This window comes from Suncus etruscus, chromosome X, assembly GCF_024139225.1.
Source record: "Suncus etruscus isolate mSunEtr1 chromosome X, mSunEtr1.pri.cur, whole genome shotgun sequence".
In the NCBI taxonomy this organism is placed as follows: domain Eukaryota; kingdom Metazoa; phylum Chordata; class Mammalia; order Eulipotyphla; family Soricidae; genus Suncus; species Suncus etruscus.
In genome coordinates, this window is record NC_064868.1 from 3812248 (window position 1) to 3838456 (window position 26209).

The 26209-nt window shown below is 37.4% G+C and overlaps 1 protein-coding gene and 1 non-coding gene across 3 annotated transcripts in view; one reads left to right on the plus strand and one right to left on the minus strand.

Annotated features, from left to right (window-relative positions):
• Positions 1–26209, minus strand: part of PHEX (phosphate regulating endopeptidase X-linked) — a 235341-nt gene that overhangs the window by 54165 nt on the left and 154967 nt on the right. For both annotated transcript variants that reach the window (XM_049767418.1, XM_049767420.1), the window contains exon 14: positions 11996–12099. In XM_049767418.1, coding sequence (XP_049623375.1) covers positions 11996–12099 — 104 coding nt within the window. The remainder of the gene's footprint in view (positions 1–11995; positions 12100–26209) is intronic.
• On the plus strand, positions 6428–6560 carry LOC125999752 (small nucleolar RNA SNORA51). Its single transcript, XR_007492225.1, has one exon. It is a non-coding gene; the product is annotated as a small nucleolar RNA SNORA51 (small nucleolar RNA).

The following is a 26209-nucleotide window of genomic DNA, read 5'->3' on the forward strand; positions in this document are numbered from 1 at the left end:
AGTATTCAAGCCTATTCCACTGATCTGAAGGTCTGTCTTTATTCCAATACCATGCTGCTGTGATAACTATTGCTTTGTAATAGTTTAAAGTTGGGGAAAGTAATGCCTTCCATATTCTTTTCCCCAATGATTGCTTTAGCTATTCGCGGGTGTTTATTGTTCCAAATGAAATTAAAAAGTACATAATCCACTTCTTTGAAGAATGTCATGGGTATATTTAGAAGAATCACAGTAAATCTGTACAATGCTTTGCGGAGTATTGCCATTTTAATGATGTTAATCCTTCCAATCCATGAGCAGGGTATGTGTTTCCATTTCTGCATGTCCTCTCTTATTTCTTGCAGCAGAGTTTTATAGTTTTCTTTGTATAGGTCCTTCACTTCTTTAGTCAAGTTGACTCCAAGATATTTGAGTTTGTGTTGCACAAATGTGAATGGGTTGTTTTCTTAATGTCCATTTCTTCCCTGTTATTGGTGTATAGAAAGGCCATTAATTTTTGTGTGCTAATTTTGTAGCGTGCCACCTTGCTATATGAGTCTATTGTTCCTAGTGCTTTTTGGTAGAGTTTTTAGGATTTTCTAAGTAGAGTATCATGTCATCTGCAAACAGTGAGAGCTTGACTTCTTCCTTTCCTATCTGGATTCCCTTGATATATTTTTCTTGCCTGATTGCTATAGCAAGTACTTCCAGTGCTATGTTGAATAGGAGTGGTGAGAGAGGACAGACTTGCCTTATGCCAGAATTAAGAGGGAAGGCTTTTAGTGTTTCTCCATTAAGGATATTTACCACTGGCTTATATTAGATGGCCTTAACTATATTGAGAAAGGTCCCTTTCATTCCCATCTTGCTGAGAGTTTTTATCAAGAATGTGTTTTGGACCTTATCAAATGCTTTCTCTGTATCTACTGATATGATCATGTGTTTTTTTAGATTTCTTGTTGTTGATGGTGTGTATTATGTAGACAGATTTACGGATGTTAAACCACCCTTGCATTTCTGGGATGAAACCTACTTGATCATAATGAATGATCTTGGTGACGCATTGAATCCTATTTGCCAGGATTTTGTTGAGGATCTTTGCATCTGTGTCCATCAGGAATATTGGTCTGTAATTTTCTTTTTTGGTAGCATCTCTGTCTGGTTTAGGTATCAAGGTGATGTTGGCTTCATAAAAGCTATTTGGAAGTGTTCCTGTTTTTTCGATTTCATTTAAGAGCCTGGCCAGTATTGGTAGTAGTTCCTCTTGAAAGGTTTGGAAGAATTCATTAGTGAATCCATCTGGTCCTGGGCTTTTGTTTTTGGGCACATATTTGATTACCGTTTTAAATTTCTTAATAGTGATGGGAGTGTTTAGATATGCTACATCCTCTTTATTCAACCTTGGAAGGTTATACAAATCCAAAAGTTTATCCATTTCTTCCAGGTTCTCATTTTCAGTGGAATAGAGTTTCTCAAAGTAGTTTCTGAATACCCTTTAAATCTCTGCAATATTGGTAGTGATTTCCCCTTTTTCATTTCTAATATGAGTTATCAAGTTTCTCTCTCTCTTTCTTTGTTAGTTTTGCCAATGGTCTATCAATCTTGTTTATTTTTTCGAAGAACCAACTTCTGCTTTCGTTGATATTTCGGATTGTTTTTTGAGTATCCACTTCATTGATTTCTCCTCTCAGCTTTGTTATTTCCTTCTGTCTTCCTATTCTTGGGTCCTTTTGTTGAGCATTTTCTAGTTCTATTAGCTGTGTCATTAAGCTACTCAGGTAAGCTCCTTCTTCCTTCCTGATGTGTGCTTGCAAAGCTATAAATTTTTCTCTACATGTTGGTGTACAATTATGATAGTGTAGATAACTCAAACACTGGAATTTTGACTGCCACAGACTTATGCCTGACCAATAAACTGAATTTTTCCAGAAATAAGTTTTGTCTGATACAAAGGTATAAAAATGTGCTAAACTGGATATCTTTACTGAGGTACACAATCATAGGCCACAATTCACCATCACTTAAACTTGTCGGGGTCTTTCAATTGTTACCTGATTGTGTCCTCAAGGCATATATTATACAACTTGTGGAATAGAGAGGTAATACAGTGGGTAAGGTAGTTGCCTACCCACTTCAGTGTACCCAGGTTAGATCCCTGGCACTGCTAGCAGTAATTTAAGTACATTGCCAGGTTGGCCCAAAACCAAACACACACAAAGATTGTCATGCATATGTCATATGCTATAATATAGTAATAAAATGTAATTAGCTAATTTATTGAGGTGGCAGTGGTTTATAATATAATGGTTGATGTGTTTTAAAGGTACAAAACTATGACAACATTGCAAGTTATAGGTATGGATTATTATCTAGTAGAAAAATGTTTCCCTACTCCATGTATAGGGTATTCTGACAGTTTATTCTTGGCAAACAATTTAGTGAATAAATTAAAAAAATATTTACATTTCACATCTAAAATTCTCAGGAAGTAAAATTATAATGAACAATAGGATATATAAAAGGGCATGCTAATACAGTTAAGGGATGGAAGGGCCGGAAGAACTGACTCACAATTTTTTTTTCTTTTTCGGGCCACATCCATTTGATGCTCAGGGGTTACTCCTGGCTAAGCACTCAGAAATTGCCCCTGGCTTGGGGGCACCATAGGGGACGCCGGAGGATCGAAACTCGGTCCTTCCTTGGCTACAGCTTGCAAGGCAGACACCTTACCTCTAGCGCCACCTCGCCCCCCCCCCGACTCACAATTTGAAGCTCACCACAAAGCGTGGTGAATGCTGTTAGGGAAATAACTACACTAACAGCTAGCATGACAATGTTAAAGAATGAGAGAAGTAGAATACATGTCGCCAATACAGGCAGGGGTGGGAAATAGGGGGGCATTGGTGGTGGGAATGTTGCACTGGTGAAGGGGGGTATTCTGTTTATGAATAAATCCCAACTACAAACATGCTTGTAATCATGGTGCTTAAATATTTATAATACAAAAATAAAGTTTAAAAGAAAATTAACATTATATTGTTCTTGGACCCTAAAATAAATTTATTTCAGAACAAAATTCTACATTTTACCTAATAATTATATTTTTTGGGGGGGAGGGAAAACCCAGTGATGCTCAGGGGTTATTCCTGAATATGCTCTGGATGAAGTTCTCAGGGAGTGATTTGGAATATTGGGGATTAAGTTGAAGTCAGCTTCAAGCAAAGCAAGTACCCTACCTACTGTACTATTACTATTAAGAATACCTATGAATTCTTCAAGGTATTCTAGGGAAGGTAGAAATAAAAATATAAAAATACTACATTCTGTCTAGTATCCTGTAGACTATATCAATCTCATTGCATATAATACTATAGATAAAGGTTTTGCAAACAAAGTCTAAGAAGGACCAAAATTTGTGTAAGGATTTGATGTATTTTTACATATTTTTTAAAAGATAGAAAGAAGAAACTTCTCCTGCCTGTACCTGTCTGCCTGTGCTTCTGAATCACTGAAGATTTCCTCAGCGGCCTAGGGAGAGCACCACAAAAAAACTGTCAACTAGATGCAGCAGAAGAGTGTGGCCACGAAGCAAAGAGAAGCAGCTGTGCACTTTTCTAACAAATGAACCCCACCACAACACGCAGGAAAAACACTACAAGTCAGACAATGGGAAAACTTCGCAGGCAAACACCATCCACAGAAAATGAAGATGAAAGCTCGAATGACCTAATAAATTCCAACCACCTGATTAACCTCTCAGATAAGGAGTTTAGAATAGAAATATGGAATATGTTCATAGAACTCAAAAAAAAAAAGCATAGATCGATCTGAAGAGAACACAAAGACAGAAATCAGAAAACTCCAAACTGAAATAACAGATCTAAAAAGCACGGTTGCTCAACTGAAAACCTCAATGGATAGCCTCGCCAACAGGGTATCAGCAGCTGAGGAGAGAATCAGAGCACTGGAAGATGTGATGCAGAAAAACTCAACAAAACAGAAGAGATTGGAAAAGAACCTTAAGACAAACGAACAGGCAATGGAAAAAGTACTCAAGGCATAAGAACAGATGAAAATAGAAGTCTTTGATAAACTCAACAGAAACAACATAAGAATCATTGGAGTCCCAGAAACCCAGGAAGGAGATCTCCAGAAAGAATCAACTGTCAAAGACATCATCAAAGAGATACTCCCAGAGTTAAAGACTACATGCAATCAAATCCTGCATGCCCAAAGAATACCGGCTAAAAGAGACACAAAGAAAAATACCCCAAGACACACCTAGTTACAATGACAAATCACCACTCCTCTTCAACATAGTACTGGAAGTTCTTGCTATAGCGATCAGGCAAGAAAAAGATATCAAGGGAATCAGATAGGAAAGGAATAAGTCAAGCTCTCATTGTTTGCAGATGACATGATACTCTACTTAGAAAACCCTAAAGACTACCAAAAAGCTCCTAGAAACAATAGATTCATATAGCAAGGTGGCAGGCTACAAAATCAACCTACATAAATCAATGGCCTTTTTATACACCAATAATGATAGGGAAGAGATGGAAGTCAGGAAGGTAATCCCATTCACAATAGTGCCACACAAACTCAAATATCTTGGAGTCAACTTGACCAAAGACGTGAAGGACCTATACAAAGACAACTATAAAACTCTGCTCCAAGAAATAAGAGAGGACACACGGAAATGGAAACACATACCCTGCTCATGGATTGGCAGGATTAACATAATTAAAATGGTAATATTCCCCAAAGCATTATACAGATTTAATGCGATCCCTTTTAAAAATACCCATGACATTCTTCAAAGAAGTGGATCAAACACTTATGAAGTTCATCTGGAACAATAAACACCCTCGAATAGCTAAATCAATCATTGGGGAAAAGAATATGGGAGGCATTACTTTCCCCAACTTTAAACTGTACTACAAAGCAATAGTTATCAAAACAGCATGGTATTGGAATAAAGACAGACCCTCAGATCAGTGGATAGGCTTGAGTTCTCAGAGAACGTTCCCCAGACATACAATTACCTAATTTTTGACAAAGGAGCAAGAAATCCTAAGTGGAGCAGAAAAAATCTTTTCAACAAGTGGTGCTGGTAGAACTGGTTAGCCACTTGGAAAAAGGAGAACATAGATCCCCAGTTAACATCATGTACGAAGGTAAAATCCAAATGGATTAAAGACCTTGATATCAGACCTGATACCATAATGTATATAGAACAACACGTCGGTAAAACACTCCATGACATTGAGACTAAAGGCATCTTCAAGGAGGAAACTGCACTTTCCAAACAAGTAGAAGCAGAGATCAACACTAAACTGAGAAGCTTCTGCACCTCAAAAGAAATAGTGCCCAGGATACAAGAGACACCCACCAAGTGGGAGAAACTATTCACCCAACACCCGTCAGATAAGGGGCTAATATCCAAAATATATAGGGCATTGACAGAGCTTTAGAAGAAAAAAAAACATCTAATCCCATAAAAAATGGGGAGAAGAAATGAACACTTTGATAAAAAAAGAAATACAAATGGCCAAAAGGCACATGAAAAAATGCTCCTCCTCACTAATCATCAGGGAGGTGCAAATCAAAACAACGAGATACCACCTCACACCGCAGAGATTGGCGCACATCACAAATAATGAGAACAGTGCTGGTGGGGATGTGGAGAGAAAGGAACTCATCCACTGCTGGTGGGAATGCCATCTAGTCCAACCTCTATGGAAAGCGATATGGAGATTCCTCCAAAATCTGGAAATTGAGCTCCCATTCGACCCAGCTATTCCACTTCTAGGGATATACCCTAAGAACACAAGAATACAATACAAAAACCCCTTCCTCACACCTATATTTATGCAGCACTATTCACAATAGCCAGGCTCTGGAAACAACCAAGATGCCCTTCAACAGACGAATGGCTAAAGAAACTATAATACATGTACACAATGGAATATTATACAGCCATCAGGAGAGATGAAGTCATGAAATTTTCCTATACATGGATGTACATGAAATCTATCATGCTGAGTGAAATAAGTCAGAGGGAGAGAAAGAGACACAGAATAGTTTCACTCATCTATGGGTTTTAAGAAAAATAAAAGTCATTTTTGTAACAATCCTCAGAGACAATGAGAGGAGGGCTGGAACACCAGCTCACTTCATGAAGCTCACCACAAAGAGTGGTGAATACACTATAGAAATAACTACACAGAGAACTACCATAATCATGTGAATGAATGAGGGAACTAGAAAGCCTGTTTGGAGTACAGGTGGAGGTGGGGTGGGATGGAGGGAGATTTGGGACATTGGTGGTGGGAATGTTGCACTGGTGAAGGGGTGGGTTCTTTACATGACTGAAACCTAATCACAATCATTTATGTAATCAAGATGTTTAAATAAAGGAAAAAATGAAGAAAAAAAGAAAAGAAAAGGCCCCCTAATGCTTACCACAGGCTGTGTTCTTTACACTGACTGTATAGAAAGAGGAGGTACAGTAAATGCTTTCCATATACACCTCAAACCAGGTCCTTTTCCTGGTCTGTATTGTGAATGGGGGGACAAAAAAAAAAGATAGAAAGAAAATTCAGGCCTGTTTGGTCACAGTAGACTGAGAATGAGTTAATAGGGAAACTGGCTTGAAATCATTTCTGTCAAAGAAAGGGGATCCCGAGGGAAAGAAATTACTTTTGACTCAAGCTGAGCAGTGAAGTAAATCCTCTATTTTGAAGCAAGCTGATGAAGTGACAATTCTGAGAACCAACCCTAAATATGTACCTTCAGGGATGACCACCCAATTAATTTCATTCTTGCTGACATTTCCCATCACGTTAGAAACTTCTTAGCGCACATTAGTGGAGCTAAATGGATTCCATGAGAATGAAAGATAAAGAATATTTATCTCCTATACCCACAAAGAAGCAAAATGTTATTTCTGGGTTTTGTGGAAATATAATCATGATGTGCTGCTCAAAGTGAACTAGTAGAGTAGAGCTATTCCAGAATCACTGCCACTCGATTAACTCAAAAATTTTCAGACTTAAAGAATGTCATTTAGAGCCAATGGGTATCAGGAAGTTAAAACTCCCTATAATGTAAGAAAAGGGCCAGCCAGAAATATCCTCTTTAAAGATGTTTATCATATCACTTCACTGAGCAAAGAGTTCCTTAATTTTTTTCTGTTAATTTCTCTGAAAGAAATATTATTCTGAGGAAACATGAAAAACTAAAATTACACTGATTTTCATTTCTGGAAGACTTTTCCAAAACACGGTCCAATTCTCTTATAAAGAGGCATTTGTTTTCATTTACAGAATACAAATCACAGTTTGCCTAAACACACAAAATTATCTAGTGTTTTTCATGAATAAAATATTAAAAAGAGTCAAAACCATTAAAATATGACAGTCCATCCATATTTTATGGTGATGTTAAAGATGACACATTTCTAATTTTTTTTTCTTTTTCCTTTTTTTTTTTTTTGGTTTTTGGGTCACACCTGGCAGCGTTCAGGGATTACCCCTGGCTCCATGCTCAGAAATTGCCCCTGGCAGTCACAGGGGACCATATGGGATGCCAGGATTCGAACCACCATCCTTCTGCATGAAAGGCAAACGCCTTACCTCCATGCTATCTCTCTGGCCCACATTTCTGATTTTTTCCAATTAGCAACCCAGGGCTTTCTATACCTAAATGAACAATGTTAAGTTGAAGAATTAACCTGGCAGCATCTCCAATATCAGAGGGCCCTCAAAAAGATCCTGATGATCCATAATAATACAGATGAAGTCTTTGCATTTTATACATATATAGTTGTTTGTGGAATACATTTTGCTAGTTATGGAACTTAAGGTAGTTTTAAAGATGTATAATGGATTTTTTCTAGTGAAGAATTTAGGTTGATAATGAAACAGGATAGACTGAAAGAGTTTGTAACAAGAGGAAAGAACCAAAGGCAGTTGAACAGATAGCTTTAAAACTTTAAACCAGGGGTGGCGAACAAGTTCTACACAAAGAGCCAAAATTTTAAACTGTGAGAGTCAGAGAGCCACACCATATAGTGACCTGCCAAAATAGACAAACACTCACACAAAAGCATCTAATTTTAACAATAATATATTAAACACATATTGCATTTTGCCATTTTGAGTGAGGGTCAAAATCCTGTTCGCCACCCCTGCTTTAAACCATATCTTTCACTCCCAAAGAAGTTCTAAAGACTGGTATCGTGCCTTTTAATTTGCAAGGGAGTAATTTAGCTTCAGGCTTAATCCATAAAGCAAACACTGCTAACTAACCCTGAGTATATGCTGTAGGAAAACTTTAAAAGCAGAGGGCAAGGGTGATCAAATCGAATCCAAGCTTAAGAGGGAGAGGTGGAATTACAGTTTAACCCAGGATAATGTATAGGGGCTAGAATCCCCCATAACCATAGCAGAGACTTGGAAGGAATGGTAACACAAGATCTAAAAAGCATTAAGCAATCAAGAGTGCAAGAATATGACTCAGTAGTACAGTTCATGCCTCAGATATATGAAGCCTTATTTCTAAACCACAGGACTACCAAAAGAGGCAAAAACATGATCGAGAAATCAAACTTTCAGCCATGGATAAAAAGTGGGCCTTGGAAGCAAAACTTCAAGCTCCAAAAGATCAACAAATTTTTTCCATAAAATTAATAAGAAAAATAAAAATTTCAACAAGCATCTACCCCCAAAACAAAAAGACATTAAGTCAAAAAGATATATGCACATCTGTGTTCACAGCAGTGCTAAGAACAATAGCCAGGATATAGAAAAAGATGACTGTCTAGTGACAGATGAGTGGATGAAGAAGCTGTTGCATATCCTCACAGTAACTATAAGAAGAGGTGAAATTTTGCAGTTTGCTATACCAGAAATGGATACAACTGAAGAGTATTGTGTTAATGAAAACAAATCAGAGGAGAAGGGGTAAATATCATATGATGTCACACATCTGTGGTCTACAGAGAACATATAGCAACAAATAATGAGAAAACTTTGGCCTTGGGTTACAAAACTAAGATTATCAAGCACTATGTGGTGGAAGGGAGAGGAAGAGGTGGACTATATGTAAGAAAGGTGGTGGAGGGCACTGGGTACTTTGATGGTGGCAAGACACAGTAACTTTGTACATCAAAACTATAAGCATCAACACTTGTAACCATGTCAAACTAAGAAAAAAAGAAAACTGGAGCTGGAGACAGACTAACCCAGTAATCTGGCTTTCTTGACTGGGACTTCTCCCATCCTTCTCAGACCAATCAGTGAGAAGTTAAATTTGAGTAGGAGGATTGGCTAAAAAGCCAGCAGTTTTGCTGCCACAGAGGGTGAACTAAACTGGATAAAGTGGTGAAACCCCATGGCTCTGTTACCTAAAAGTGGCAAACTTGGTCAAAACAAATGAGAAAAATTCGTAGAATTGCTATCATGAAGTTGAGAGTTCCCACAGGGGAGAATAATGGAGTAGCAAAAATTTGGGGACCCACACCCAGCAGTGTTCAGGGATTACTCCTGCCTTTGCATAGAGGAATCATTCCTGGTGGATTCAGGGGACCATATAGGAAATTGGGAATTGAACCCGGGTTGGCCACATGCAAGGCAGGCATGCTACCCACTGTTCAATCCAATTTAAAAAATAGGAACTAAACAAATAAAAATAATAAGATCTATATGTATCCTCAACTCAATGGGAAATATACTTAAAACATATCATATATCAAAGGGGCAAATGAATTTGACAGTTGTATTATTTTAAATGACATTTATTTTCAGCAATAAAATATATGCACATGCAAAGAAAAGAGCAATCAAAGGAAACTGTGAAAAAGTAGCACAATAATAACTCTCCAAAAATGCAACAGTGAGATAAAAAAATTTTTAAAATATATAAGGTTCAGAGATAGTATGAGAATTAAGGTATTTGCTTTGTATTCACCCTAGATCAACCTCCAACATCACATATGGTTCCCTGAGCATCATCAGATGAGATTCCTGAGCACAGGCAGAAGAAATCCTTGAGTACCACTGGGTGTGGCCCAAACGTACAAACAAATAAACAAAACCAGCCAAGTATGAATTATAGAGGTGAAAATACAATAATCAAAATGGAAAGAAGTTAGATGTATCACTAACAATCACTATTCACAATAGCCAGAATTTGGAAACAGAACAAGTGCCCAAAAACAGATGAGTGAAAAAAATAAACTATGGTACATCAATATACCAAGGAATACTATGCATATGTTAGATAACATGACGTTATGAAATTTTCTTATTAATGGATGAGAGTGGAGCTTATTACTTTGAGAAAAATGAGTCAGGTGGAAAGGGATAGACAAAGAATGATCACATTCACTTGTAGGATATACAAATGGTATGGTAATAATATCCAAAAATAATAGAGACGGAGGCCAGGAGATCCAAGCCATGCTAGGGAACTTGTCACAAATAATGGAGCAATGCATTTAGGGCAGAGAAAGGACCACTATGAGAATGACAGTTGTAAGTGGTCACTCTCAACAAGAACTGGGTGCTGGAAGGGGGTAAAGTGATATGCAGGATAGCCCTTCAGTAACAATATTGCAAACCACAGTATCTAAAAGGGGAAAAAAGGAGAGAGAGAACTAAAATGTCTGCTATAGAGACAGGCAGTGGGGAGGGCAGGATGGAAATTGGGGACATTGGGGACAGGAAATGAGCACTGGTAAAGGGTGTTAGATACTGTATGACTGAAACTCAATCATGGACAACTTTGTAATTATGGATCTCATGGTGAGTCAGTTAAAGAATTTTTAAAAATAGAATAGAAAATCAACTAATTTGAAGAAATCAGTCAGAATCTGGGATTGTGGCTCCGTGGTAGAACACATGCCTTGAATCTCTGAGGTGAGGCTTGCGGTTTGATCTTTGACATCACATCACACACACACATATACACAAATCACCCGATCTGAAAAAGATATATACTGGGGAAGGGACTAAATTGTCAACGTTTCAAACAGTAAAACAATAAATTAACCTAAATATGAGCTTAAAATTTTCTCAACTGGTGCGGCCAGAGGAAAAGTACCGCAGGTACTTGCCTTCAAAGTTTCTGGCCTGAGTTCAAACCCCAGCACCCTATAATGTTGCCCAAGCCCACTAAGGATGATCTCTGCATACAGAGCTAGGAGGAAGCCATGAGCACAGGCAAGTGTAGTCCCAAAACAAAAGTTTTTAAAAATTCTCATCTATTCTCATTGATTTCTTTGTAAAATAGAGATGAAGACGCACCATACCTCAACGGAAAGGTCAGAGGATAAAATGATAACACTATATAAAGCACTTCCTGGCACATTATAAACACACAATTAATTGGTAGCTGATTTCATCGCCATATAAGTTTATCCAGGAAAAAAATAACAGTTGGCCTCAGCCCCCAAAATTCCTAGAAAACTGTCCAATCTGCAGAGGAAATTCCTATTAGCCCCTAGGAGGAAAGGAAAAGGAACCACAACTACTATGGAAGGAAAAATTCATAGACTTGCAGGTTATTGACACTCATTACCACAGCAAACACTGTCTAGTTACTTCATAATTATACAAATAGTTCTACCTTTGTGATCTGACTTTATTATTTTTATTTATTCTCTTTTAATATCTCCAAAAAACTTCCAATTCATGTGAAATTCTAGATATATATGCATGTATGCATATATATACATAATATTTATACATATTAACAACTGAATCTAGAATTTACTTGAACTTCTGCCTCTTAATACATCTTGTTTAGGTCTGCTTTAATTTTTACAGTGGGATAGTCATAGAATGAAGTACAGAGTCATGTATCATCAAAAGCTGCAGAAATATAAATCTTGTAAAACCAGAAGTAGCAAATAACTTAAAATAAATCAATAGGTTTGATTTAAAGAAACTTCCCTCCCCACCCATATATTTATTGCTATATTTTTTAGTTTGTTTGTTTTTCATTTACTCACTCAGTTTTAGGAACAGCTTTTCTCAGCCAGAAGAAATCAGACTGTGCTAAATATTTGCGGGTTTGCAGGACATTGCCAAAGTAGTCAGATTCAGAAAACTTGACCTGAATAAAACAAACGACAACATCATCTTTATAAACATGAATCAGATATGACTAAAAAATGGCTATAACACCCAGATAAGTGATCTGGGAGAAGCTACACCCGTCACAATACATCTTAGCCATCTGGATTCACCCAGTAGTCACAGAGACATGAAATATCATCTCAGCAATTTTCTTTTAAAATGAAAATCTCAAAAATCAATATGGTCATTTCTGGATCATCGTGAAAAACAAGAGAAGCTGCAGCCATGTACAATGCATTTCATTTATTTTGTAATTGAAAAATCTACTTTAACCTTCACACACAACATATTCTCTTGGGCTTGAAGTTTTGTGGCCTCCATGAGTTCTTTATCTTTTTCAAAAATGTGTGCCTTATTTGTCACACAGGTTCTTCTAATGACATTGAGTTTAGTCAACTGAAACCTCATTTAGCTTATAGATGATAATTTAGTCAAATGTTAAAATCCAATTTACTGTAATCAGCATTTGTTCATAAAGAGAAGAAAAATGAAAGTGTTTTAGACTTATTTTCTATCCTAAACACAATGAAATCACAAGAATAACTTAATTATTTACAGAATGTATCTATTAACAGTCATTAATGCTCTGGTCACTAAAAACTAATTAAATTAGTTTTAATTTAATTTAAATTAGATTTTAATTTAAAAAATAAAGGCGAGTCATAGACTGATGAGAAGCCCTTCCAAACAGGAAGCTGATGACTAACAATATCCTCTGTTAAAATAGGGAATCGAATAAAATTGACTACTGACTTCCTTTCCCCTTCAAGAATGATAATGCCGGGGCTGGAGAGAGAGCACAATGGTAGAGTATTTGCTTTGCACGGGGCTGACCCGGGACTAACCCCAGTTTGATTCCTGGCATCGCATTTGGTCCCTGAGCCTGCCAGGGGTGAGTTCTAAAGTACAGAGCCAGGAATAGCCCCTGTGCGCTGCCAGGTGTGGCCCCAAAACCAAAAAATAATTAAAAAAAAGATAATGCCAAATAGTTTCAATTCTATAGGCACTCTAACTACAAAATTAGCACCACTGAATCTAAATATTTATTTCTTGTTTTTAATTATGGACCACACCTGATGAAGGATTACTCCTGACTCTATGCTCAGGGATCACTCCTGTCAGGTTTAGACTGTGATACTAGAAATAATTGAACCTGGGTAAGCCGCACACAGAGAGGCTATACTCTCTCTCTGGTCCACTTTGATATTATTTTGAAAATCTGCATAACTGCAGTAAGAGCAATGGTTTGGTGTTACAAGTATTAAAATAAGTTATCATGAGAAGTAGACTGTGGTTCAGTGGCTGCATGTATGCCTTGCATGTGTGTGGACCTAGGTTTGTTCCCTTGCACTACACACAATACCACAGATTTATAACTGAGGCAAATAAAAATGCACATTTATGTAAGCAAATAAACGAGTATTCAAATTCTTATTAGCTTTAAGATTTCTCTAAATTTAAATTCTAATACTCCTTTAAAGCAAAATTTAAATTATGGCAAATAGAAAAATCTATGAAAGAGGCATTGCATTATAGATGTGTAAGCATACATACTTGACAGGTATAACTTAACAGTCCCCTATTCATTAGCCAAAGTCCAACTCATATTTATCTTTCCCCTAATAGACAGTGGCACTCTTTATACAGCTATTAATTCCTGGCAACTTCATGCTCGATTTGGCCAAGAAGCAATACACACACAACTTTAAATTTTATCTCCCACCTCCCTACCCTCTACAGGCTCTATCTTGATCATTTAGCTGTGCCACCAAAAGCTTTTGCTCCTACAAGTGTGTCCACCTTCAGACTCTACCTTTACCGTTCCAGCAGAATGGACTCATTCCCTCATGACAGCTCATATGTTCCACCTTAAGTGTGTTTTGGCCCTTGTGAGTACTGTCACCACATATCTTGGACTCTGATCACATTCTTCACAACTCTTCACCTTTCCTGTACCAGCTTCACCTCATGATTCTAACATACCCCTTTACCACACTAAGACTGGGAGATCTTTCTGTACCCCACTGATCCTGATTCTATAGAGTTAGAGCTTGGGACCTAGCTCAACCATCACCAGTCCTGATGAGAGTCCTTAAAAGGCAGTGGCTGCCAAAAATTACTAGCCTATTATAAGCAATAGCCTATTGAATGAGAATGCACTAGCCTATTATAATGAAAGGGGTACCCGCTCACTGATTAGACCAATGGTAACTTGTGATTCTCTAAACATCCAGGAGGCACCAGAAATCATTAAAAATGAAGGAATTCAGCTATTTTAACAGATTAGAAGATAAGTCAAGGTGTATTCAAGTACACCAGAAATTCTGAATATGCTGCCTAAAAATATTTGCTTTTTAATATCTTTATTTAAGAACCATGATTACAAACATGTTTGTAGTTAAGTTTCAGATATCACCAGTGCAACATTTCCACCACCAATGTAAAGAGAAATTCTGAACAATATTTGTATTGTTTATTTTTATTGTGTATTTCCTTGCTGAAGTATGTAAATCATTGGAAGAGACAATAAACTTGAAAAAGAACGGTGGAAAAGTTGAAGAATTCATTCATATAGAATTAAAAGAGGGGCCAGAGAAGTTGTACAGTGGGAGGGCATTTGCTTTGCATGTGTTGACTCATGTTCAATTCTGAGCATCCTCTATGTTCCAGGAGCAATCACTGAGTGTAGAAACAGGAGTAAGTCCTGAGCACCACTGGGTGTGGCCCCAAAACAAAAAACATTAACAAGAATTCAAGAAGCCAAAGGACACTGTAGTAAATCTTAGTATTAGAATAGAACAAGATAAAAATTTAATAAGTAATTCAAAGACAAACCACACATCAATAAAGAGCTTATAGAAAAGAGACTTTTAATAAAGAAAATGAATAATTTAATGGACAATAGCAAGGGGAATATGCTCAGAATTATAGGAATCCCAGGAGTGGAAAGAGATAAAAAGGAAGAATGGCTAATAAAATAGATAATATCTGAGACATTCCCTCATATGAGGAGGGAGAATTGTGCACTAATCCAGTATGTCCAAAGAGTGCCAAACAAACTAAATGTAAATAGCCCTACAACACAATGTAATCAAAATGGCAAAAACCAAAGAGAGAGCTAGAAGATAGTCTACTTAAAGAAAGAAGAGAGAAGCAAAGCTTCAAGTACAAGAGAAAATCAAAATTCAGCATCAGGTTACTCAAATGAAGCACTACAAGTAAGAAGGGAATGAAATGATATATTCAATGTACTGAATGAAAAGTATCCTTTACCCTGTAAGGCTGTCATTCAGATTTACGGGAGCAATAAAAACATTTTCAGACAAAAAGAGAGCTGAAGGAAATTGTTGCATCCAAACTAGCTCTGCAAGGAATACTGAATGGTCTCCTATAAAACACAAATGTTGAACAGCAAGAATGACCTGAATCCCCAGAGAAAAACAGCAATAAATTCATTCACATCGATAATCTCCCTAAATGTCAATGTACTGAACTCTATTAAAAGGCAGAGTGACTGGATGGATCAGGGAACAAAATTCAACCTTCTGCTTTAAGGAAACACACTTGAATTGCATTATAAACAAAGGCTCAGAGAGAAAGGATTGGAAAGAATCATACAAGCAAGCCATAAATTTTAAAAAGCAAACACTGGGGGCTGAAGCTGTGGCAAAGCAGTAGGGTGTTTGCCTTGCATGCAGCTAACCTAGGATGGATTGCAGTTCAATCCCCTGGTGTACTGTGTGGTCCTCCAAGCCAGGAGCGATTTCTGAATGCATAGCCAAGAGAAACCCCTGAGTGACACTGGGTGTGGCCCAAACCAAAAAAAAAAAGCAGACACTGTTATACTTGTGTCTAACAAAACAACATTCAAACTAAATAAAGTACTAAGAGATATAGATGCATATTACAATATTACATGATGGTTAAGGGATAAATTAACCAATTAGACACACTTATCAACATATATGCACAAAATTACAGGGCAGCAAAATTTGTAAAGCAACTGTTAAAAGGTCTGAATATTGGGGCCGGAGCACTGGCACTAGAGGTAAGGCATCTGCCTTGCAAGTGCTAGCATAGGATGGACTGTGGTTCGATCCCCCAGTATCCCATATGGTCCCTAATTCAGGAGCGATTTCTGAGTGCATAGACAGGAGTAACCCCTGAGCGTCACTAGGTGTGGCCCAAAAACAAAAACAAAATGTTTGAATATCAAAAGAGACTTTAACACCCCACTTTTGTTGTTGGACAGATCAACCCTAAAAAAATACCAGTAAAGAAACAATAGCCCTAAATGTAAATTGGAAGACCAGAGATTAAGAGACATACAAAGGATTCTACACATCCAAAAAGTCAAATACACATTCTTCTACAGTGCATATAGAATATTCTGCAGTGTAATTAAAATGGGGGAATCTTACATATAGAAAGAAGTTCTTATCTAATACAGGTAGGAGTTCATAAATTTTTCATTGCAGAGGGCCTTTCACTCTGAACATTTGCCACAGTGACTTAACTTAGGCTTCAGTCGATCAGACATTGGCCATTCAGCCCCAAACATTGGATTCCATCTTTAGAATGGCACGGTATTCTGCAATAGCACCAGGAATCAGACTTCTACCTGGGAAGGCTCTAATGCAGTTCTGGTACTGACTTGCTCATAGTGGGTTCATATGACACCCTGACAACTTGGAAATAGCATTAACTTGCTTTTAGGGCAGGTATCCCTACCTCACCATCTAACAGTGAGATAAAAGCAGAAGATGCTCTGTGACACCAACTTTGACATAGGATCTGTGCAAAAACCAAAATATCTAATTACAGAAACCTGACTGCAACAACCATAACTGAGGAGAACTTTTCCTGGGAACATGAAGAAAGATTTTGGCATTAGACAATGTAGTATGCCCAGAGCCTATAGTGGTCTTTGGACAATATGCTTCATGGGTAGGGTCTCCCTGTTTTTAGGTGAAAGATATTACCTTTCTATTATCCCCAACTTTTGCTGCACCTATGCAAAAATTGACACCCTTTTTATTATTTTCTCCTTTTTATCTTTTAAATAGGGGCTCCTTCCTTTTTTCATAGAACCTTGGGACATGGGTTACTTTGTTTTACCTCATATTCCTGCATTTTTCTATAAAATTAATAAGAAAAGTAAAAAGAAAGGGGCCAAGTGGTCTCTGTTGTATTGGTGCAGAAAAAAAATGGACAGAACTAAATATCCAAGCCAAAGTCAACAACAATAGAATCTAGAGACCTAAACTTTAACAATCTAAACTTAAGTGGTTCTGTTATACTGACAGGCCAGGAGGCAAAGGGTGGTGGTATGGGATGCATTCTGGAAACACTGGTGAAATGAGGTCAATACTGGTGGTGGGAATGGCCCTGATTCACTGTGTAACTGAAATTAGTCTATGAAGGACTTTGTAGATCACAATGGTTTCAATAAAATAAAAATAAAATAAAATTTAAAAAACTGATCACAGGGCCCGGAGAGATAGCACAGCGGCGTTTGCCTTGCAAGCAGCCGATCCAGGACCAAAGGTGGTTGGTTCAAATCCCGGTGTCCCATATGGTCCCCTGTGCCTGCCAGGAGCTATTTCTGAGCAGACAACCAGGAGTAACCCCTGAGCAACGCCGGGTGTGGCCCCCCCCCAAAAAAACTGATCACAATAGAACTAGAGGTTTTTCATTATTTAGTTGAAAATACAATAAAATATTTGAAAGCAAAAAATAATATTCTCCAGTGTAGATCATATGTTGTGACATAATTTGAGCATCAAACTTACAAAAACAGAACTTATACAAAGTATTTTCTCAGCTCACAAAGCAAAAAGGTAGAAATTAACCATAAAAAAGAAAGTGGAGGGCAACTACACACACCTTCCTATTTCAGACAGTAAAAGATCCACTACTAAAGTTCAAAAGAAAATTATGGCTATCACCTCTTCCCAGGTAACTTGGTCCAGCATGTAAACACTTGGGTGTTCTCAGAATAGGGAACAGATTTTCCGTTCTGCCTGAAGGCACAACAGCCAGCAGCCAAACTCAACACCCTCTGACATAAAAGGTCCACAGTCTAACCTTATCAAGCTATCAACCTACCAATTTTTTCCAGACCTACAGATCCTGCACGAGCAGCCATATAACACCTGAAAAATTCATACTAGTGTCATCCCAAGTAGGATCACAGCAAAAAACCTGGAGATGGACATGCTACAGAGTAGCAGAAAATATCTGCGCATAAAAGATCAAATAAAGGGCTAATATCAAAAATATATAAAGCACTCATGAGGTTCAGCAACAAAAAACTAATAACCTGATAAAAGTTGGGAGAGATGAACAAACATTTCCACAAACAGAACATTAAGATAGCCAGTAGGCATATTAAAAAGTGTTGTCATCTGATATCAAGGCAATACAAATCAAAATGATAGTGAGGTATCATATCAAAATAGGGAGAATGGCATATATCTCAAAGACTGCAAGCAACCAATGTTGATGGGGATGTTTAAAAAATGAAACCCTCATTCACTGTTGTAAGGATGAAGTCTGGTTCCATTTCTGTGGAATATGTAATGGATAGTTCAAAAATAAGTAATAATAGAGCCTGTATACGACACAATGATTACACTTTGGGGTATCTGCTCCCAAAACACAAGAATAAAAATTTAAAAAGATACATGCACACCTATGTTCTTTGCATCACTTACTATAAGATCCAGGATATAGAAACAACCCAAATATCCCCAAAACAGATAAATGGATAAAGAAGATATGTTATGCTATGAAACTGGAAGAAAAGATAAAATCTTAGAGGCTGTTAAATCTTGGATGGGGCTAAAGAGCAATCTGTTAAGTGAAATAAGTCAGAGGATAAAGGACAAATACTAGATGATTTCATTCATCTGCTATATAGATAGAAACAAGACAAAGGGAGGGAAGGTATCAAATGAGAAAACTCTTGGTTCTGGATTTCAGAAATTGACAATGGGGTTCAGATGTGTGAGAAGAAGTGCTGTCAAGTCTCTGGCAGCAAGGAATAGGCAAAAGATGCCATGTTCAGAAGAACTGTTCATGATCTTCACTCAATGTTCTATTCATGTTCAGAAGAAATAATTAAAACTGTTAATAATGACGTTTGAGGACTTTTTTTGTGAAATCCCTTATGCGGCCCTGCCTCAACCTGACTTTGCCTCCTGCGGCCCCCAGGTAAATTGAATTTGAGACCCCTGCTGTAGACTCATGACTGTATTATTGACAGTAATTTTAAATTGTGGCACCTAAATTAAGATTAAGGAAAAGGAGAAACAATAAATGAAGTAAAAATAATTAAATTTTAGAATGCTAAAAAATTTAAGAGTCTCTCTCTCGAAGCACTTTTGTATAGTCACATAGTATAGTCACATGACAGAAAACAATGAAGCATATTAAACATATGTTTTATGAACAGAAAATAACTAAAGGCAATGTTGGGTTAAAAACTAATGATGTATATGTGAGAAAATGTAAAGTAATAATACTACATATAATTTATGGATAGACATATTTTTGGCAAAAGTACTTTTAAATGCCTGAGAATGGAAGATTGCTGTTAGATTTAAGATTGCTTTGATCTCTTAGGAAAAGAGTTAAAACAGGTAGAAAGGATATTTGATCAAAAAAGTTGACAGGAATAATTTCAAATTGATCTATTTCTCTCATTTAAAAATGTATGCATGCAGGTCTGACATTAATACAGAAATCTACTTACTGTGTATTAAAGTTAGAGATAGTCAATATATTTTGTATAGTTTTACAATTTCAGGATACTTCGTAATAAAAATAAATGCTTAGTTGAATTTTGATAAAGATGTTTCTTTTAGGGCCGGGCGGTGGCGCTAAAGGTAAGGTGCCTGCCTTGCCTTCGCTAGCCTTGGATGGACCGTGGTTCGATCCCCCGGTGTCCCATATGGTCCCCCAAGCCAGGAGCAACTTCTGAGCGCATAGCCAGGAGTAACCCCTGAGCGTTACCGGGTGTGGCCCAAAAACCAAAAAAAAAAAAAAGATGTTTCTTTTAGCCTCAGAGGAAATAGAGCATGCTCCTTGTTTAGTTGGTGGAACAAGCTAGCAATATGCTCCTGGGTCATAGGTTTAAAACATTCATCCACTGTTCATTCCTTCGTCTTTTTCAGCATGTATTTCAAAGTAACTCATCCAGATCTTTTATAACAGGTTTGTAAAAGATAGATAATTCAGCATTTGGGTTCCAAACGTCTAGAAGAATTTCCTTCAAAAATATTTGGGGAGGGTTGGAGAGATAATATAGCTGCTAGGACACTCTTCTTGCACACAGCTGATCTAGGTTCAATCCCTGGCACCCTTTATAATCCCCTTAGTCAACCAGGAGAAATCTCTGATCACAAAGCCAATAGTAATCCCTGAGCACAGATTTACATGCTGCTTCCCCTCAAAACAAAACAAACCAAAAAAACCGTCTTTTTGTTTTAATATCAATAGTGTCGATTGTCACTTTCACAAAATTTGCTTTAAATGCCTAATGTTCCAGTTGAAAATATTTAATAGAAACAATAAACATCTACAAAATTCCTAAAGAAGGTATGTTCTAAGTGTAAAGCTACCACTTAAGTGCCAAGGCCATCGTGTAGTATAGTGAAAAAGGGTTTTGTTATTTTTTTTTAATATTTATTTTAACCAAAGTGTATTACAAATTTTTCACAGTAATATTTGGGTACAGAGAGACATTGACTAAGGGGTATTCTGACCACCAATGCTGTCTTCCCTCCACCCCTGTTCCCAGCAAGCATCTCATATCTCCCTCCTTTACACTCCCCCCCCCACCGGGCTGCTAGTATAATAAATGTTCCCATCTGTGTCTAGCATGCTGTAGATTGAGAATCGATTCTGTTGTCATTGACTTTGGATTTGGTGTTTAAGTCTGATCATTTTTTTATTTCTACTTAATGTTCATATGACTGTTTGGTCTTGGTACCCTCCATTATTTTTGCCTCCATTTGTGAGGCAGAACAAGATGGTTCAAGTTATGTGGTTCGTTTTGAAGGAAAAAAATATAATAAATGGGGTAAAGATCAAACAAGCATAAAATAGGAGGGGTCCTTCTAGAGGCTATAAATATCAATTTAAGAGAAGGGGAAAAGGGAAGCAAAACATAACAATACAAAAAAAAAACTCGTAAAGCACCACAGCAATAAAGACAACAATCACACAATAACCACGGTCCTGAAATCAAAACAAAACAAAGTACAAAAAAAAAAGAAAAACTTACAACAAGGGTTTTGTACCATCCAACAGAAATAGCCCATCTCAGCAACTGACATCAGATAATATGAGCAACTTACTCTTATCAGGTAGGAATAGACTACAGGCTGAAAACTCTAAGTTTATCTTCAGAATGATGCTGGCCTGAACCCCACCCTTCACACATACTCACCGCCAGAAAATCCAGCAGCCTCCCTCCAAACTATCTTCCCAACAGAAAAATGCCCAGCTCTTCTACCAAGCTCAAAAAGAAAATAATGGCCAACAACTCTTCCCAAGTAGCCTGGTCCAGGCTGATACCTATGTGATATTCTAAGAATGGGAGGAGTGGAGATAAACGCCTCCTTCTGTATGAACCATAGCAGCCCAGTGCCACACAACAGAAAAAGCCCAGCTCCACAATTTAACCTTATCAAACTGCCATACCACCAAATAAATGTTTCGGATGTATATACCCTGGACTACACAGCCACAAACAGCCATGCAACACCTCAAAATGTTATAGTACTTTCATTCCAGTAGTATCACAGGAAATCTGATGGGAAAGTTATGTAATAATCTACCAAGCTCAGTGAGCCCAAACAGTAACACAGAAGACTCAATTAGCACCAACTGCAGCCCTGTAAATCTTTAGATACTGACTTTATTAACACAAGGAGAGATATAAAATCTATTTTTGACCGATCCTTGCTGATCTAAGTTTTTATAATTCCATTTGCCTTTGTGTTTTAACAAGATAAGTAAATTTATTTGTGCCTGCAAGAGGGCAGGCTCTGGTTTGGGTGGAAAATTGGGGACACTGGTGAAGAAAAGCCAAACTGAAATGGAATTGGCAGTTGAATATTTAATTACTGAAATGACTCTATTAGAAACAACTTGGTAAATCACAGTGTTGTAAGAAAAATTAGAAAAAATAGTTGTAATAAAAGCTATACAAAATTTTAAAAATATTTTCAGGTCAGAAAATAGGTAATGATTATGTAAACCATGCAACAATATACTTAACAATATAGAACTGTGAAAGTAATGATAAGGAGAGTATGGAAGATAGATAAAATAATATATAGGTCAAGGGCCAGAGCGAGAGCACAGCGGATAGAGCATTTGCCTTATACATGGCTGACCCATCACGGACCTCGGTTTGATGCCTCGTGTCCACTTATGGTCCCCCCAAGCTGGAGGTGATTATTGAGTGCATAGCCAGGTGTAACACCTTAGCATCACTGCGTGTGCCCCCCCAAAAAACCAAAATAATAATATCATTATATAATATTATATAATATGTAATATAATAATATATAGCTATAGAGATACAATTACAAAATAATATTTATCAATTAAACTATATAAAATAGAAAGGCAAAATATCACATTAAAATGGATTTACTACTGTGTTCAATAATCAGTATTTTGGGTATTTTTTTTTCATTCCTTCGTCTATTTCTCAAGTTTTCCATGATATATGTGATAATACTCTTATTACTTCAAATATTTCAATAGGCTCTCTAGTGAAATCAAAACTGTGAATGCCAGAAACCATTTGGGAAAGTTCTGCTTGTTGTAGAGAAAGCAACAAGAATGAAAGCACATGAATATTTGAAAACCACTTGTAATCTGCAAAAAAAAAAATCAAACTCTGCAAGGGACAATAATTGACTCAATAGCCTCTTGTCCTTTCAGTTACTGGTGAAAATCTAGGTCAAGTTGATAATGACTTTCAATCAATTCCATCTCCTGCCTTTTCAATTGAGTGAACTTTAGGGAACTAATTGGGGCTCTTGTGTCATTTCCTAGGAATAGCTGTACATGTCGTAAAATTTAGGGAAATCAGGATTCTCTTCTTGAAAATGCTATCTTAGATGCCAAGCACAAATCCTATGGGCTAAATGGAATATTACAGCTATTAGCATCCTTCTGTGCATACATATAGATGGGAAGCAATAAGTGCAGAAAAATGAAAAAAGGTTTCATTTCTATATAGACTAAGTGATGCTACATACGCCAGTAAGAAATAGAGATCCCAGAATAAGGTTTTAGTTACAATAAATTTACTTAATGGTGCTCAAGAGTTATTCAAATATTGGTAAGATTTTATGTCTGAAACCAGAATAAAAATGAGAAATACTAAATAAAATTCATATTATATATTTGATTTTTTCATTCATTTAAATGGAAAATGGGTAATATTTTTGTGTTAAATGGTTTTGTACATTTGTATATATATATACATATAAGGGATATGTTCAAAATGTTTAACAACATACATATTGGCATATGGTGGAAGTTTCGCTTACTAGTATATTAACCAAGAACCAGATAAACCCACACCCCTACTTCCAAGAGCAGGGGCTTAGGGGAGTTTATTGTTTACTTTGGCTAGGGGAACACTCAGGAATGAAGGTCAGGGATAGAGTAATATGATAAGTAACAAGGAGCTTGCTTTGCACAAGGCCAACCTGGGTTGGATCACCAACACTTTCTGAGCCCTGCTAAGAATGATATCTGAGTCCTGAGCCAGGACTAAGCCATGAGCATTGCAAGGTATGACCCAAAAGCAAACAAATAATGGAAGCCTGTATGGGAGAAAAACAAACTGGGCTGGCTGGCAGGTTGGTGGCACTTGGGCACCATGAAAGCCCACTCTTAATTAGCTAGAGTCACCATGCTGGCTATAGATCACGTGGGAGAACTGAGGAAATTTTAGGGAAGTTTGGTCCACACTTACGGCTTAATTCTGTCTCTGAGCTCAAGGACCACTCTTGGTAGTATTTAGTGGATCTTCTGCTGAACTGGAAATGCAAGGTGCCTAAACCCTGCCATCTCTCTAACCCTTCTTTTAGCAAACAACAACAAAACTCCATAGATTTCAATGTTTTAACAGACAGAAAGATATAATCCGTTTTTCTGGAATAGTCCACTTAAATGTCACCTCACTCTCACAGAGTCAGAGTAATACTCCGTCACTTCTATACACAACACACTGTCTCTCATGCACACGACTTTTGCACTGCCTAGAGAAAGCCAAGACCTAACCCCATACCTCCAATACAGGCTCACATATTATCTATGCCTCTTTTTGTGCATAGTCTATGCATGTGTAATTGTATGTGCCACTTACTAAAAACATTGATATTTGAATAATTACCCTTATCCAATTCTCTAATTAGAGGGCAATGTGATTCTGACCTTCATTTCCACATGAAATTCTCCACTGAATTTCACCAAAATTAGTTTACTGCCTAATGTACAGATTATTGAGCCTCATGTCCATCAGCCCTATAACCACATCTCACTTTGTTCTACAATGCTGGGACTATGCATCTGAAAACTCTTGGCCAGGCTCCATTGCTGCCTGATGCCTGGCTTCTTGTCACTAGGGGGCAGTGAGGAAACTAGCAGTAGGGGCAAAGGTGCTGAAATTGTATTCTCTCCCTCCTCTCCCCCCGCCCAGCCAACCCATCGCAAAATCTGGAGTGACTGCTTCTCCACTACTTTCCCAAAGGTACCATCACCTCCTTCTATTTGTTCCCCTAATGCAAAGGAGTGGAAGCTATCCCTGAAGTTATTCCTCTCTGGTTAACTTCAATGACTGCATTCCAACCTATTTCCTGTACTAAATCTCTCTTCAGATAGTGTGGTTGGGTTTTACCCAGAAAATTGATTCCTAGAATTGATTTCCAGAATTGATCCCTAAAATTGGGATCAACTGACTCTTTGGGTTTTTTTCTGTCAAGGACCAAAGAAAGGGCATTTTATAGAGGCTGATTTGAAAATGAACTGGTCCCAACCTTTCTAGGCTACTAACTAGATTTTCCTGCATGCTATTAAACATTCATTGAGTATTCAACTTATCATTTACTTTCTCTCCTTACATTTCTCTAAATAAAGCGTTTTTTAAATAAAACTTTTTAGGGGCCAGAGAGATAGTACAATGGGTGGGGTGTTTGCCTTGAATGTAGCTGACAAAATTTAATTCCCAGCCCCCCTTCTGGTCCTCTGAGCACTGCAGGGTGATTCCTTGACCCGAAAATTAACCCTTGAGCACTGCCAGTATGAACTAAAAGCAAACATACACACACACACAGATTTTTGAGCACATCCTCTACTGCTCATATCACAACATATGTAGGGTATTGCCTTCCTTTCTACCTAAATCTACAGATGGACAGAACATTCCAAAATACTTCACTGAGAACCAGTTTATATTGTAATTCTCAAAGAGCAAGATAATAAATGAAAAATAGTTTATAAAATTCTTCCTAACTCCTCACAATTGTTTCTAAATTCTTTTTCTGTTCCCTCTTATCTCCACATGAACCCAACTTCAGTTTTCAACCTTCCTCCTTGACCTTCATTTGATCCGTTACCTAATCTCTATCCACTTTCGTTCTGTGGTTCTTGATGAATCATATCTTTGCCTGTGTCAAATAAAGTAAGCTCTTTTTCATTAATAACAGCCTCTCAGGCTCAGAGCTTCTCAGCCATTTCTCACAGGCCCTATAATAGTCCTTATCTACATGTTGCTCAAAACTGAAAACACGGTGTCATTGTGTACCAGCAATATTTGATTCCTTCTGCTATTAACCTCAGCAACTCTCTCACTATCATATCAAGAATTCTTTACATATTTTCAGGTTTGGTTTTATTCACTTTGTTTCTGAACACAATGCATTTCTATTTCATGCTTTCAGATTTTTGTTTGTTTACTTTTGGGCCACACCCAGTGGTGTTCAGGGCTTACTCCTATTTCTATATTCAGGAATTACTCCTGGCAGGCTCAGGGCAGCATATGGGGTGCTGTAACC